Below are 15,294 nucleotides of genomic sequence, written 5' to 3'. Positions count from 1 at the left end.
AATACTGTGGACTTAGTGAATTTAAGTACCGGACATAAAAATGAACATTTACAGTATTTTAACAAAAAGAACGATTCTCTCTCTTCCAAATGGATGTAAAATTTTCATACAATACCCTTTAGTTTGGTCACTATTTCTTTAATCATGGGCATTATTTTGTCCATTCATACCAGGTTGCAGAAAGGTCCCCTCATGCTATCTACTGTAAATGCATTCAAGTAAATGTTTTTATTAACCTAGTAACTGTTGAATCATGACTTCAGTCAGCTCTTCCTCTGGCAAGAGTTTACACATACATCCCACACAGCCAGAGGTGGCAGTACGTGTTGATTCCTCCTGAAGTCCCAGCATTCCCAACAGAGTTCCCATAATTCCCTTTCTAGAAGCATCTGACATCTTCTCTCCAGCTCCACAAATACAAAATCTCAGAGCCTGCAGCATGGTGTCCCTAGAAAAAAAATCAGCCTTGTGATAACACCACCAGCTTCAAACAATTTTATGTCACAGTTGTAACAGTTTTTTCTTATTTTAATCTGTATGACATCATCATTGTAACCCCCCCCCCCCCCCCCCCCCCCCCTTAAAAAGATGTGTTTAAGAAACATATGGCTAAACTCCTATGTCATGAAGTCAAATAGAAAGGTCTTGTCAAAAGAAATACACATGTGAAATATAAAAGTCCAATCACCAACCATTCACAATTTATGGCCAAGGTTAAAGTTTTTCAAGAGAAGGGCAAATCCCAAGGTAAAGGTCACAAGCTCAAAAATTTTGGTATCAAAATAAAGGTCTTGTCATGAGGATTACACATGTAAAATATGAAGCCCTATCACCATCCATTCGGAATTTATGACCAATGTTAAATTTTTTGCGGAAAAACAGACAGACCAAAAACTATATGCCACCGATTCTCCGATTACAGAGGCATAAAAATACATATAAACTCTAATGGAGTGACACTAACTGCTGATCACAGGCTACTAAGTAATCTTATAATAGGCTACATATATTCCCGTTGGACCTGTAAGCACATTATGCACTCTGAATTGATATTATGCACATTCCAAATAGAAAAACCTAAAAGTAGGTCATGGTACACCAATCTATCCAACATGTGAACTGATTATATATTTCTCTGAGAGGGAGGTTGTGACAAAATGTCAGTGTAATATATGTATCCATGATTAGAAAAAATCCAGAAAACTATTTGACCTACTTTAAGCCCTAAGAACAAGGTACGATTGTATACATAAAAAGGCCCAAAAATTTTCTCTCTATAAAATGTGTCTGGAATTAACCTTAATCAGCATTTTAAGAAAGTAAAATATATGCCAGATATACTATGTCAACAAAATCAGAATGATATTCCTAAATGGATAGCATTATGATATCATGAATAAGACATTTCCCGCCTTTTTCTCAAAATATGCCTGAAAACTGTCAAATGTCATACAGATTATTGCTCAGGAAAAGATGTGCACATTTGTCGAGCAAAATGAAAATGATATATATTGTGTATTATTTTAAGATGAAAAACAAGGTTGAATATGAATGTGCTCGACGCATGTGCTGTATGTTTTCTGAAAGGAAAACCACCTGAATTTGTGGGTATTTTCAATGAAAATGGCAGTTTTGCAATTTTATGCCAACTTCAAGCTCTCGTCATATGACACAAATCATTTTGCTGATCAAACTGAGCGAATTTTGGGTATGCTAATCTATTCCTTATTTGAATGCCAGGGTTTGAGCTCCAAGTTAAATCATCGATATTTTGGGCCAGATGACTTTAGAAACTGTATCTACTTCTTTAGGTCAGGGTGCACCAATCAAGTTGAAATGTGAACTGATTATGTATTTCTCCGAGAGGGAAGTTGTGACAAAATTTCAGGGCAATACCTGCATTAATAATGAAAATCTGGAAAACCGTTTCACCTACTTTTACACCTATCCAGCTGAAATGCAAAGTGGACTTATATTTCTCTGAGGGAAAGTTTATGACTAAATTTCAGGGCAATATCTGTAACTGTAACGAAAACAAGGTTTTTCTACTAAGTGATACTATGACCTTGACAAACAATAGGCATCTTCCTTTCATCATGGTGATCAAATGTACCAAATTGTAAGATCCTGGAGTTTTATACGGGTTCATTTTGTCTACAAGACACGGACAGATGGACGACGCCATTGTAAACACATTAATGGGTGCAAATTTAACTATTAAAATTTGGCGGCAGGATATTGAGCCAAAATTATCACCCCACGGAATAGAACCGCTATACAGTATTAATAAGCATCTGCGTAGTAATCAAGGACTCCAACATACTTGACATTTTGGTCTGAAGTATTCTTTACAGCAGAATGAAGCTCAGTGAAGAGTGGGTCCACCCTCGTATGAATAATTGTGAGTTTTCCCAGAGCAGATGCTGACTTCAGTCGAACTTGTCGCTGGGGGTCATTGAGTGCTTTCAAGAAAGTAGTCTGTAGTTGTGGTAAGAATGGCTTCAGTTGAACGCCAACCTGAAAATAAAACATTTGTATGAAAAGTTTGAGAAATCTTTCTTTTACCTTACACTCCCCTCTAGATAAAGTCCCATGGGGATCTGGGTTAGAATAGGTCCTCAGTACCCCTTGCTTGTTGTAAGAGGTGACTAAATGGGGGCAGTCCTTCGGATGAGACCACAAAAATTGAGGCCCTGTGTCACAGCAGATGTGAAACGATAAAGACCCCTCCAGGCTCAAAGGCTGTGAGTGCCAAGCATAGGCCTAAATTTTGCAGCCCTTCACCGGCAGTGATAATGTCACATATGAGTGAAAAATTCTTGAATGGGATGTGCAATACAATCAATCTATGGAGTGACATTTTAATATTCTATATGTACATTACTTCCAGATGTCTTTTTCATATTAGTTGTGATTGTGTTCTTTCAACCTGACCTTTAACCCCTCTGTATCACAAGAACGTAATGAGCTTCCAACACTTTTGATCATTCGTTATTCATTTTCTCTTATTTTTGTTCATCTACGTCTTTTATAAATAAAAAATAAAGAAACCAGAGTTTGAGAATATGGGTAACTACATGTAACTCGCATGTTTTGTGTAATTTGTATTTACTCAGACACAGTGTATGTATAATGAATTTTCTTTTCTATCCAATAAGATTGTAACTGTATATCTGCAGAGCAAACAAACCTCCAGGCTCAGTTTTTTATCTGGTTTAAATAAGAAGATTCAAACTAGTTTTCAATTCAATTGCTGAAATTAATAATCATTCAATAATGAAATTAATATTTCTTTTTTCAATGTACGTAACAACATTGTGTTCCTAATTCATGTTTATTCTAATTTTCACACTGCATTACCTGAAACTATTTTTAGAAATATTGGATGGGGAATGGATACGTTGCATTTAAGGCTGAAATGATTTACAGAAATATCGATACTGCTCAATATAAATGCTCAATTCAATGTTCGATTCACTGCCTCAATTTTTGGTTCGATACGTTTTATTACAAACAGGTTCAGTAAAATACATCAGGCTCAGCCTGTACTTATCATTTTTACCTGCATGAGGGACAAAATAGCGTCGAATAACGTTCAGACTGATGTTTACCTTGATTCTGATGAAAATAATAATGAACTTTATTGGTTTAAACTACAGAGCCAACAGGTGTCTTACCATTTGGCAGTTTGGAAACATTTTGCTTTAAAAATTATGATTTTGAATCATGGTAAAAAAAAATTCTTCATTGTTATTATTGGTTTCTTCTGTAAATTGTATCGTATTGAAAGTATTGAATCGTGCCATAGGTATTGCAAAATGTATCGTATCATGATGGGGGCATATTGTTTAAGCCCTAGTTGCATTGGCAGGTATTTTAGGAAAGAATACCCAGTACTACACTGCCTAACTTGTCTATTTCAGGATTAGTAACAGAAATGTTTGATTTTCATATAACCTGGAGTTGCAGTTCCTATTTTTATTTCAACTTTGAGAAAATTCACTATGTATTGATGATCTCTTCATTTCCGGATCACAACACTGGTTTTTTTGATTCCGTATCAGTATCCTCTGAAACTGATAATGTCACAATGCATCAACACAACATTTTTTGTGGAAAATGTCGCCGCGTCACAAACAAAACTGCGTACACAAAATATGATTTCTCTGAATGTCTGTATTTTTGATAATTTGGATTACATTTAGTTTGTTATAAATGTGGATTTAAAATGCATAAAAGGGTATATAATAAATTTATCATTACTACAGTAACTTGATCCGAAGAGTTGGATCACGTCTCGTTGACAGGTGCGGATCATCAGATCAAACTCAACGCGATCAAGTTACTGTAGTAATAATATATATTGATCGCTTTAGATCCAGACTGTTGAATACCACGTGATATCCACTCCCAAGAATCTTACACAATTTTATCCTTAAGGTGCTGGTTTCCAGTTCTGACTTTGATTTTATTTCAACTGTAAACAGTTCGTGTTAAAAAACTTTTTGCGTCAAATCTCAAATTAAATGTTACATTCCTTTAGTTAGTCTGACGTTCAATCATGCGATTCTTACAGAGTACCAATTACGTGTGTGTGTGGGGTTGTTATTTGAGGTTGCCAGAATTTCTTCATTTATTGATAATTTGATATACAAACCTTAGCAAGAAGCAGTGTCAGAGTTTCCAGAACAGCGACCTTGACCTGCCACGTAAACCTGTCTCCAAGGATACGAATGAGAGGTCCTGTGATGTTGACAACAGATGGCTTTAGTGCTTCTGGACTGGTGATATTTATCAATTCTCCCAATCCATCAGCTGCCCGAGCCTTCATCTCCTGGGAGCCATTTAAAATACCCTCTCTGAAGATAGGCAACACTGGTGCAATTCCCTAAAATTAATTCAAAAATTAGATTATCTGACATAAGGTTTGACAGATGTTTTATTCTTGTTATAATTTTGTCATATACACTGTACATATTAAATCAGTGTGATTTTTAAAGGGACTGATTTACGATTTTCTTCCCAATTTTGTTTTTCACTTTATATGATCAAAATCTACAGTCTAAAATGTTTAGAAGGTTTTACAAAAAAAAATTAAGGTTATACATCATGACAGAAGCTCATTATAGAGTTTATTATTTGTTTTAAAAACAAAGATTGAGGTGTGTTATTGTTTACAGGGTTTTCAAAATCAATGGATACTGATCCAAGTTTATTATACATATCACATCTCAAGTATACTTTAGGTAAAATGTGTCATTTAAAAGTTAAAATATGTGATTGTACAAAATTAAGATGCTTTCATTTACAAAATTAACGGTTCACTGGTTTGTTTACATAACACAGAATCAAAGCTAAAATATTGCTCTTATCCTTGCATTCAGACGGTCCAAATTTTGGTTGTCAACATTATATGAGCTATGTTTTTAATTTGTAACATTAAAAATGAAAAACATTTCTTTCAAAAAAACGTGAACCAGTCCCTTTAAGGAGTTGCTATAGATAGAATCAGCTGTCTCTTCCAGTTCAAACCAAGACCAATGGTCCTTCACAGCAACCTGAGCAACAGAGCTCATACATCACAATGGTCCATCACTGTAACCTGAGCAACAGAGCTCATACATCACAATGTAAAAATTATTTAATAAAAATAAATATACAAGAGTAAAGTGCAATTTTAATATAGATGGACTGCATTTTGACTTTCGTGATTTATATACATACATCCTGTTTTGGTACCAGTGTATTAACATTCCAAATAGGAAACAAAACATGTTAACCTTTGTATATAATGGGCCCCCTTCCCTCAAATTAAAAAAAAAACATGTTGAACTATTAACCTGAAAACCAAAGCAGTGATCTACTAGTGATTAATCAGGTTCACAATGAAGTTTAATGACTATCTAGTTGGAGTGAAACGATAAATGCATCACGATTCAGGATCTTCAACCCAATCTTCAATTCATTTTGGATCAATTTAAAATCGATTAAAACTAATAATACACATTTCCTTTCAGTACAGGCTCTGAAAAAAGTACTACCTTCTTTGGTAAACTAAAACCAGGTAATTCTTTTCCTTTGTAATCTGACATAGCGTATTTCACAGCTTGTCTGACATCTGATATGTATTGAAACATTTCCGTGACATCAATTTTCTACAGAACAAAAAAATAATCAATAAATAAATAAAAAAACATTCTGTAAAAACAATATGATCATAGCATTGTTTTAATATCAAATTAAATATATCTAGTATCGATATTAAAGATGAATCCTGTGTCGATCTATCTATAATGAAATTCTAAAATTCTTTTTATGATAAATATTGTCACCATAAAGATAAAATTATTAATTATACCATCAAAATCTAGTAATACAATACAAATGCATTATATTGCATCTTGAACATTCATTGGATACATGTTCGAATACATGTATTATTCGAAGGCAACCATATCTAGGTAGGACTTTTTACCTTTGTAATAGCATTCAGACAATCCCATGCAGCATACAAGACTCTTTCTGATGATCTCGTAAACAAAGCAATCAGTCCACGGAACAACTGTGGAAGATAATCGGAGTAATCTGCACTGGATTTCTCGCAGAATGTGTGGAGGATGGCCACTGCACTCCAACACTCGCTGGCACCAGGGCACTGGGAAGCTGTCAGCAGTTCCTGCATTATTATCCTGACCCCAACATCATCATTCACAGACAGCACCACTGTTCGACAGTATCCTATTTCCTGCTCAAACAACATAAAAATTAATTATGTTAATTATGCACTCGAGATGAAAATATGCATATTTAACAAGTAATTAGGGACACATTTGAAATTAACAAGAAATTGGAAGTACAGGCATGAAGAATCTATATTTGGAAAGACCCTTTGAAAGCAAGTCTGGTCAATTGATGCACATGAGGAAAGCTATTAAAATTAGTGATGGCCAGATTATCACCGATAATTGAAAAGTGATCCCTGAAGGCTTCCCAGTTTTGATTATTGATTAGTTTTCATAATGGATTAAATAAAAGGAAGAAAAAAAGACACATAATGTAAACAGCATCCCCCTACCATATATTGGAATGGTACTGATACCCATTCAACTGGAGAAATGGTGTTAAAATAGAACTGGGAATTCCAAATGGCAATATGTTTTTAAAATTCAGTGAATAAACCATATCTTAAAGAATATAAGCATATACTTTCTTTTCTAGAGGAAGTGACAAAGTTGAGAAATTTATTAACTCGTACCATATAACAGTTTTTCTCTCTCACAATAATCCAATTTTTGCTTTCTTTGTGAGTATTTGAAATTCGCATAAATTTTACATCAATTGTGCACCATATCTTACAAGATACGAGTAACTCAGTGAGTAGAAACTCACCATCTCAGATGTAGTACTAATTATGTTAAACGGTGGTCAGGTGTTATCACGCTGTACTGCACCTATTAACAGGTTGAGTGGTAACACATGTAACAGTTAAAATTGAAACCTTCTATTAATTTGTAATTCTAAAACTCTTTGTAACTCTAAAATTCAACTTGGAGAATCGCAAACAAAGAACTACGCAAATAAAAAAATTACAGTGTTTTGATGTATTTTCACAAAATTTGTGATACGAAAAAAACCCAGCAAAAACAATCCATTATACGGTACAATGTTTAATACAAGGTGAATTGCAAACCTAAAATTACGAAGACTTAGCATTTTGTTATTGAGCATTTTTTAGCCTCAAAATTGGGAAATATTTTATAGTATTTAACTGGCATTGGAAATGGTGTTGTTCTCTCGATACCAGTTTAATATATAAGATGGAAAAAAAAAAGAAAACCTGCCGCAGTGTAAAACACAATATAACTATGAATGACTTGATATTTTTCACTTCCAAGAAAACAATATGGCAGCACCGAAGAAATGGAAACGATTGCAAATATACGATGATACAAATACTGACAAGAGTGTCTTTGCCTTAGCATACTTGTGTGCCTCCTAGTTTATTTTTTTCCAGTTTGAAATGTAAACATGTGGTTACCTGTAGAGTGTATTACAGGGGTTATCCAGCTTTTAGATGTTACTTCCCATTTCATATTTAAGAGGAACTTTTGAAAATGCAGTTATGAACTTCCAGGGTACAGGGTGGGGTGGGTGACACCCCCAAATTTTAGTATTTAAAAATAAGCATATAAATTGATTGATTACTGATTTTTATCTACAACGATGTATATTGTAAGTGTTTAAGAAGTATCGAAAATGACCTAGAATAAATATATTAAAAGATTTATGTTAAAATTCTCATACAAATTGATGTAGTTTCTACATGTACAGCTGAAGGGAAATTTTTACCTGGGGAAGGAGAAATATTCATTTGTTGTCAAGGGGGAAAGGTATTGTTTACTGGTAGTAAAAAGAACCTAGAAAAGTCCCTGTATTAGTAATAATATATTTTTTAAAATGAATTTGGATTTTGTATAAGAAAAAAGAGTTTGATATAAAAGAAATGGTTTTAGGATTCTCTGATTATTTAATCGATTATGACCTTCCGATTATGAAAATTTCCCTATCACTAGTTAAAATACAGACTGTTGAATTATCAAAATACAGGTATATAAGGTAGATGTAATTTACCTCCGTCTCATCTGGAGTGTCCATTTTACTGCTGAGAGCAGACAAAAGAGCTGGAAGGATCTTAGACAGGTGCTTGGTTAAGGCATCACCAGCCACAGAGGACAGGAATGACAAAGCACGAGTATTCACTGGAGAAGCTGTCAACTGAAACATGGTGAAAGTTTAAAAAATCTGAGCAAGTATACTACCTATAGACCCTAGGTGTACTGACTACTCATCATGGGGAGGCTGTCAATAATAAAAAGGTGAACATTTTCCAATAATTAGCAGACATAGTGGATAATCCATTAAAAGGGAAACAACTCAGAAGATGTTAAGACATCATGTAACCAGAGTTGTCTTCCTTTATAGAGATTCTGAATTGCAAACTACGTTTGTTAAACACAGTATATAATGTTGCCATTCACTTGAAACATTATCAACAATGGAATTTCTATAAAAGTAAAACTTTGTACAAAATTATATGTACGTAGACTAAATAATAAATCTAAAATTTGTATATGTATGTCTTAAACATTTTATTAAAACGATTTCCAAAAAATCACCTATTTATACACTACTGGTTGCTTCACAACTCATGTGGTGGTAATGCTTGCTTACTGGGTCACATACAGGGGTGGATCTGTCACTCAATTTGGACCCAGGGGAAGGTCTGAGACTAAGGCTATCAACCCCCTAGCAGGGGGCTCTCGTAAATGAGAGGTGGGGAAACCAGCAACAGGCTCTCCCAGACACTGCATGAGAAACTTCATAGTGGATGCAATAGTATCTGGTGGAGAGTTGGAAATTCCTATGGCCAGCTAAATAAGTATGATTAGCAAGGTGGCAGGGGCCATAACTCAATTCAGACTACTCTACTTCCACACACTTTTATTGAAATACTGTTCAATCAAAGACTTTTTTTTACTGATGAACAGTCACACATAAGTAACAAAATCATGATGAATTACCTGTGGAACAAGATATGGCAAGACCACTCTACTCTTGACTGTCATAACTTGTTTTAATCCATCTAGTGCTGAATCTGACTTTTCCTCATCATCCTACAAAAGAAGTTTGGAAGTAAAATGTGCAGCAAGATATTACACTTCAATTCTTATTCCATGTAATATTTCAGAATATCAAGGTACTGGTACATATATTGTTCAATCACTTTTTTTTGTTGAGATTATCTAACATTTTGCAAATTTAAAATAATGCAAGAAAGCTTCTAGATTGCCTTTTAGCATCCAGTGTGACATTAGCCACTTAATCTGATTGATTTCTTCCGGAGTGACGTAGTTTGCTCTCAGGGCTACAGCACTTTATGGTACAGAACCCGGGTCCCCATCAATCGGGAAAATTGTTGTTTTTTGATAAATAGGGAAAATTGAGTTTACTGTCTTTTCATCCAAATAAAATTTAAAACATAAGAATAACAAAACAACTCTCTAACATTTACATCTATTCAGTTATTGACTCTCTCCCACCTGTTAACATTGTACCATATATTATGAATTTTTAAATGCATTTGGAAAATTTTGCTCATAAATTGGGAAAATAGGTCACTTTTTGTCATGGGGAATGGGCCCCAATATTCAGTCTAACTTTGAGGAGAGTGATGGCCCTGGCTCTTTAGTATGCTGCCAATTAATTTTATAAATGATTGATAATTAGCAATAATTCAATTCTGCAATTCTAACTTGGTGGATTAATTAGCAAGATGTAATTAAAAACATCCAATTTGTTCAACACTACATATATAAAAGTAAACATGTTACTCTTTCACATGAAGTTAACCCTGCAATTTTACACAAATAGAATGTCCTCACAAAAAAAAAAAGAAGATTCAAAGCAAAATATATGTACATTAAAAACCTTACCAAACAGACAGAAATATCTTAATATTATGGTAAAAACACCAGGCAATACATATGATACATTATACATTTGATTTTTGAAGAACAATATACCAGCTGTCGGAGAAGGAGTGGCAGAATTTCGTCGAGCGCCCTCTGACCAATGTTGGAGTGGAGATTGTCGAATGTCTCTGCAGCAGCCTCCCTCACCTCGGGAAGATCATCAGTCAGTGCTCTTCTTACTGTAGGCACCAAGCTATCTGCATACACCGAGACCTGCACATTGTAAATAGTTAATATAGGGGTTATACACCGAGACCTGATGATTGTAAATAGTTAATATAGGGGTTTCATATCTGTTTTCCATTCACATGTGTCCAGTGAATTTCAAACATGAACCTTGACTAAATGATATACAGCATTTTATTTTGCAACATATTGTTTCAGAGGTGTAAACTGGATACAGTTTCATTTCACTGTAGTTTTATTTCACTCTTTTCTCTGAAGGATAAAGCATTGAAAATAAGAAGACCATATAAATGTTACATAATTTTGAAGTAAAAACTGTAAATTTAGAATGGAGTGAAAATGGATTTTACCACGAAAATGTGAAAATAATTGAAAGCAGTGGAAGATGCATGTACCGTATTTTGCCGAATATAATACGCAGTGGTGTTTAATACGCACCCCCCACTTTGAGCCTAAAAGTTGGTGAAAAAACGCACTTCGGGTGTATAATAAGCAGCAAAAATTTTGACCAAGCGGTAATCTTTATTTTATACTTGGTGTTAATTTTCACTTAATATTTTTGCAGAAATAATGAATTCTAAACAACGCACAATAATTTACAAACTTTTTGAGATGAGGTCTACATCGCGGTAATCTTCAATGAGAATCTTCAGGGAAATATCAACCCGGACAAGCCTGTTCATTTCAGTAAAGCACGAGATTTTGTAGCATTAAAGTCTTAACTGACTCGATATTTCCTTTGTTGAAACTTAAAATCAATCAAATAGCCGATGTTATAAAAATAAAATTAAACAATTAAACTATCGCTTATTTTACTGTAATCAACACACCATGGTAGGTACAAAGATGCAAATTATCAACTCCTCGTTAACTACGATGACTATTAAAATGTGTGAAAAAAAATTTTGTTAGGTATTTCTTTACCCGGAGGGGGTATCTAACAAAAGCAGTGTACACAACAATGGCTTCGTAAAACACACGCTTTTACGCAAGAATAGTTATTTCAAAGATTCAAATAAGTATTTCATTAAAAATTAGGCCTATTCATAAAACTTACAGTAAACAAACTTTTAGCAAGTGACAAAATTATTTTCCAACAATTTTAGCACGTGTCAAGGCATTATTGTGTACACATGCTTTCAATAATGGCAGCATGCGATGTAATGAATAGTCAGATCCAATGCAATTTGATTGGCTGTTTGTTTCATGATAATTGAATTATTTAGATATTGTAAGTATATATATCACATTTTCTGCAATTTTACGTTTCTGTAGTAATTTTCTTGAGGTCGAATTTTTTACTTAATAAATAGGTGAACGTGAAAAGGCGTACAGTATCCGAAGCCTTGGTCTTTGAGTGAAATATTACACTACTTAATCGCCGAGTTTCATCTGGAAAAAAAGGTCAAAAACCTATTGTGGTATATAATACGCACCCCTTTCTGGCACAAAAATATTCTCTAAAAAAAGTGCGTATTATATTCGGCAAAATACGGTACTCATTTTTATGTTAATATGAATTGCACCGATTGTCGATATAATCTAATAAACAGAAAAACCTGACACAATGAATCTACATGCACGTGTACATCAATTAGGCTGTTTCACTCACATGTTCCCTGCTGGTGGCCTTCATGATTTCCGACAGACCAATACACACTCCTTGTCTCTGGTCGGCTCGTTCGGAATCGAGGCCCTTCTCCAGGATTGGGATGATTTCAGGAAGTACTCGCTCTCCTAACTTCTTCACTAGATCTCCCAGAGTTCTAGCTGCTACCTGATGGTCCATGCAAGCATATCAAACACAAAAGATTGAGTACAGATACAGACACAATCTATTAATAATGTTGTAGATCTTATTAGTTAAAAGTACATACTATTCTACAGAAAAGAAAACTGACTCATAATTGATCAATTTCAGTGTTTTCTTTCATACTTCCTAATAATTTCTCTTTTGATTCCTACCAACGTCCCAAGAATGTAAAACATCATTAGCAGCAAAACTGAAATTTAGCCGAAGTTCAATTCACCTGTCTTTTATCATGACTAGTGCTGGCCAGACAACCAAGGAGAAGAGAGAAGAGAGTGGGGAGGATCTCTCTGAGAGTCATGGGGGTGTGAGCCACAATGATTTTCCATACATGGAGGGCTGACTGACGGACCAGGAGTGCTGTGTCGGACCGTCCCATATATAGACCTGCCAATACTCGGTCTCGTCTCTCACGACCCAGGGCTCTAAGAATGACCTACAAGAAAAAAGTAAAAATTTCTTGCAAAAATCCAGCTATTTATTGAAAAATATGGTTTGTTTTTGTTTCATCCATATCTATTTTTTGTTTTGACTCACCTTCTGCGAGCTTTCGGTTCCAAAGTTGTCATCATCATGAGCCGTCTCTGTAGACATCTTTCCAGACACACCTGAAAGGACAGGCAGTAATTAACACAAAGCTATAGGATCACATTCCACACAACATACATTACACATATGTTGTACCGTGTTAAGCAAAATGTTGAGTGAAGGTCCAACATTATCAGTTTTAGCGAGGTTGTTGAAATTGCTAAAATGTGGATAAGACTGATAATTCAAGCTATCCAGGGAATCAGAGTTATCGTCTTTTTAACCTAAGCTACACTTAACTTGGATGACTGGCATTTTACAAGCTATCCAGGGAAATCAGAGTTATCGTCTTTTTAACGTAAGCTACACTTAACTTGGATGACTGCCATTTTACAACATACATGCATCAGTATCACTTAAAATTAAAGTCAAAGCTTTGTGTTTATTATTCAAATTTATCAGTTTTCTGAAGAACTGCAAGATAATATATCCAGTTGGCAAAGGAATTTGATAATAGAACATTTCTGTTTCTAAACAAAAATCAGGATGAAAATCAAATGAAATTTTTAAATATTTCTTGATACACATCCAACACACAAGGGGCATGTAGTCTCATAGTCACCCAAATAAAACGCTAATACACATACATACATATATCAGCACAAATTCAGCCTTCAGTATCTTTGGTGATTCTTATTTCACAAATATGAAGCAATTTCTTTTTAACTGCTTCAGTAAATACTGGTACACAAAGACTGAGCATCAATACTAAGGTGTTAGGAGTAAAACGATTCATTAGAGACAGTTGTTCTATGGACAGAGGTACTCACCTTTCGACTCACAGTGTGGTTTATGAAATTTCAAAAATTCCAATTACTTTTGCATTAGAAAATTAATGTCTGAATCATTAACTCAACTTTGAAAATTTGAAACTCTTTCTATTGTACAAACATAATCTCGCTATAAACAAATACCCCACCTTTCTAAAATCTTGCTAAATGAACCCTCATTCCCAAGTATTGTGATAAACATAGATATTTGTTGAGTGTTGTGAACAAACCTGATATCTTGTAGAGGAGGTCTCCCAGTAACTGTACTGAGCTAAATCTAATTCTCCAGTTGTCATCAAACAATCCCCTCTCTAACTCTGGAAGCAGTAATTCAATGGCTGTGTCTGCATACAGATTTATCATTCTCTGACCTGCTCTCAGAGCTGTCTCTCTCACATATTCTGATTCATCTGCCAAAGCCTGAAAATTTGCATTAATTATCAACTTTTCTCCTCCCAACAGTCAGACCGAATGTCAAGGATTTTTCTATTCCATTTTATATGAACCCCAAAAAATAGCAACTCCGAAAAATCTTGCCTAATTAAGTCTAATGATCCCATTTATACTTCATGGCTGGTCTTTATCATTTAGATACCTTTAGAATTGATGGAATAATGGGTCCGACATATTCCAAGAAATCCTTCTCAAACACCGCTGGTAGGTAAATATACAACATGATGTAACCGTCCCTGACGTGAGACGGAATGTCGCTTCTCTCAGCCGTCTGGATGATGCCCGGCATCAGGCGGCGTAATTCCTGGACACCAAGACCTCCAATAACCTCACTCAAACCTTCAAAACAAAGTAGTCGTCTCAGGGAAGTGTGGCTTCAAAAATATCTTCATTCCACAATAACGTTCAAGCTTTTCATAAATGAAACATACATATTTGGTAAAGTGTCTATATTTCAAGCCATTTCTAAAACTGCCCTCCAATGACAAACTTTTGTCCTTTACTTTTAAGAAACTATTCAAGATAAAAGCTAAAGTTTAATTTCATCCGAAATTGCAATACTTGTTCTAACAGATGCAAATGTACACGGCATTCACCTTGTGCAGCACCTGACCTATCAACTGAACTCTGTTCACATTTCAAGGTCTCCATCAGCCAATTCAGTAGTTCATCAAACTTAGCTCCGCCCATTCCCTTCACCATAGCACCAAGGGCACGAGACGACACATTTCTGACCTCTGGAACAGGGTCAAGTAATGACTGCTTCAGGCCAGGAATGACCTTCTCAATGTATGGATCTAAATCCTGCCAGGTAAAGCAGAGTTTGCAATGTTTGTAGATAAGTCAAGTGTTACACAGTAAATTGCATACCATTACTATATATCTCACGATAATATACGCAAGATTAGAAAATATCACGATAATGGAACTCTTGTAAAAAGAAGCCTTTAAAATT

The 15,294-nt window shown here is 34.8% G+C and overlaps 1 protein-coding gene across 1 annotated transcript in view; it reads right to left on the bottom strand.

The window, feature by feature from the left end:
* LOC125663580 (eIF-2-alpha kinase activator GCN1-like) overlaps nt 1–15,294 on the bottom strand; it is a 59,031-nt gene that overhangs the window by 6,685 nt on the left and 37,052 nt on the right. The window contains exons 35-48 of the mRNA XM_048895845.2: nt 14,936–15,143; nt 14,482–14,678; nt 14,117–14,306; nt 13,066–13,136; nt 12,749–12,964; nt 12,331–12,495; nt 10,584–10,745; nt 9,582–9,674; nt 8,632–8,775; nt 6,476–6,745; nt 6,042–6,155; nt 4,658–4,888; nt 2,324–2,517; nt 237–448 (exon numbers count right to left, since the gene is read on the bottom strand). Of these exons, the coding sequence (XP_048751802.2) occupies nt 237–448; nt 2,324–2,517; nt 4,658–4,888; nt 6,042–6,155; nt 6,476–6,745; nt 8,632–8,775; nt 9,582–9,674; nt 10,584–10,745; nt 12,331–12,495; nt 12,749–12,964; nt 13,066–13,136; nt 14,117–14,306; nt 14,482–14,678; nt 14,936–15,143 (2,467 nt within the window). The remainder of the gene's footprint in view (nt 1–236; nt 449–2,323; nt 2,518–4,657; nt 4,889–6,041; nt 6,156–6,475; nt 6,746–8,631; nt 8,776–9,581; nt 9,675–10,583; nt 10,746–12,330; nt 12,496–12,748; nt 12,965–13,065; nt 13,137–14,116; nt 14,307–14,481; nt 14,679–14,935; nt 15,144–15,294) is intronic.

This window comes from Ostrea edulis, chromosome 1 (genome assembly GCF_947568905.1).
Source record: "Ostrea edulis chromosome 1, xbOstEdul1.1, whole genome shotgun sequence".
NCBI classification, from domain to species: domain Eukaryota; kingdom Metazoa; phylum Mollusca; class Bivalvia; order Ostreida; family Ostreidae; genus Ostrea; species Ostrea edulis.
Note: the sequence above shows the minus strand (reverse complement) of the source record. Positions and strands in the feature narration are given on the sequence as shown.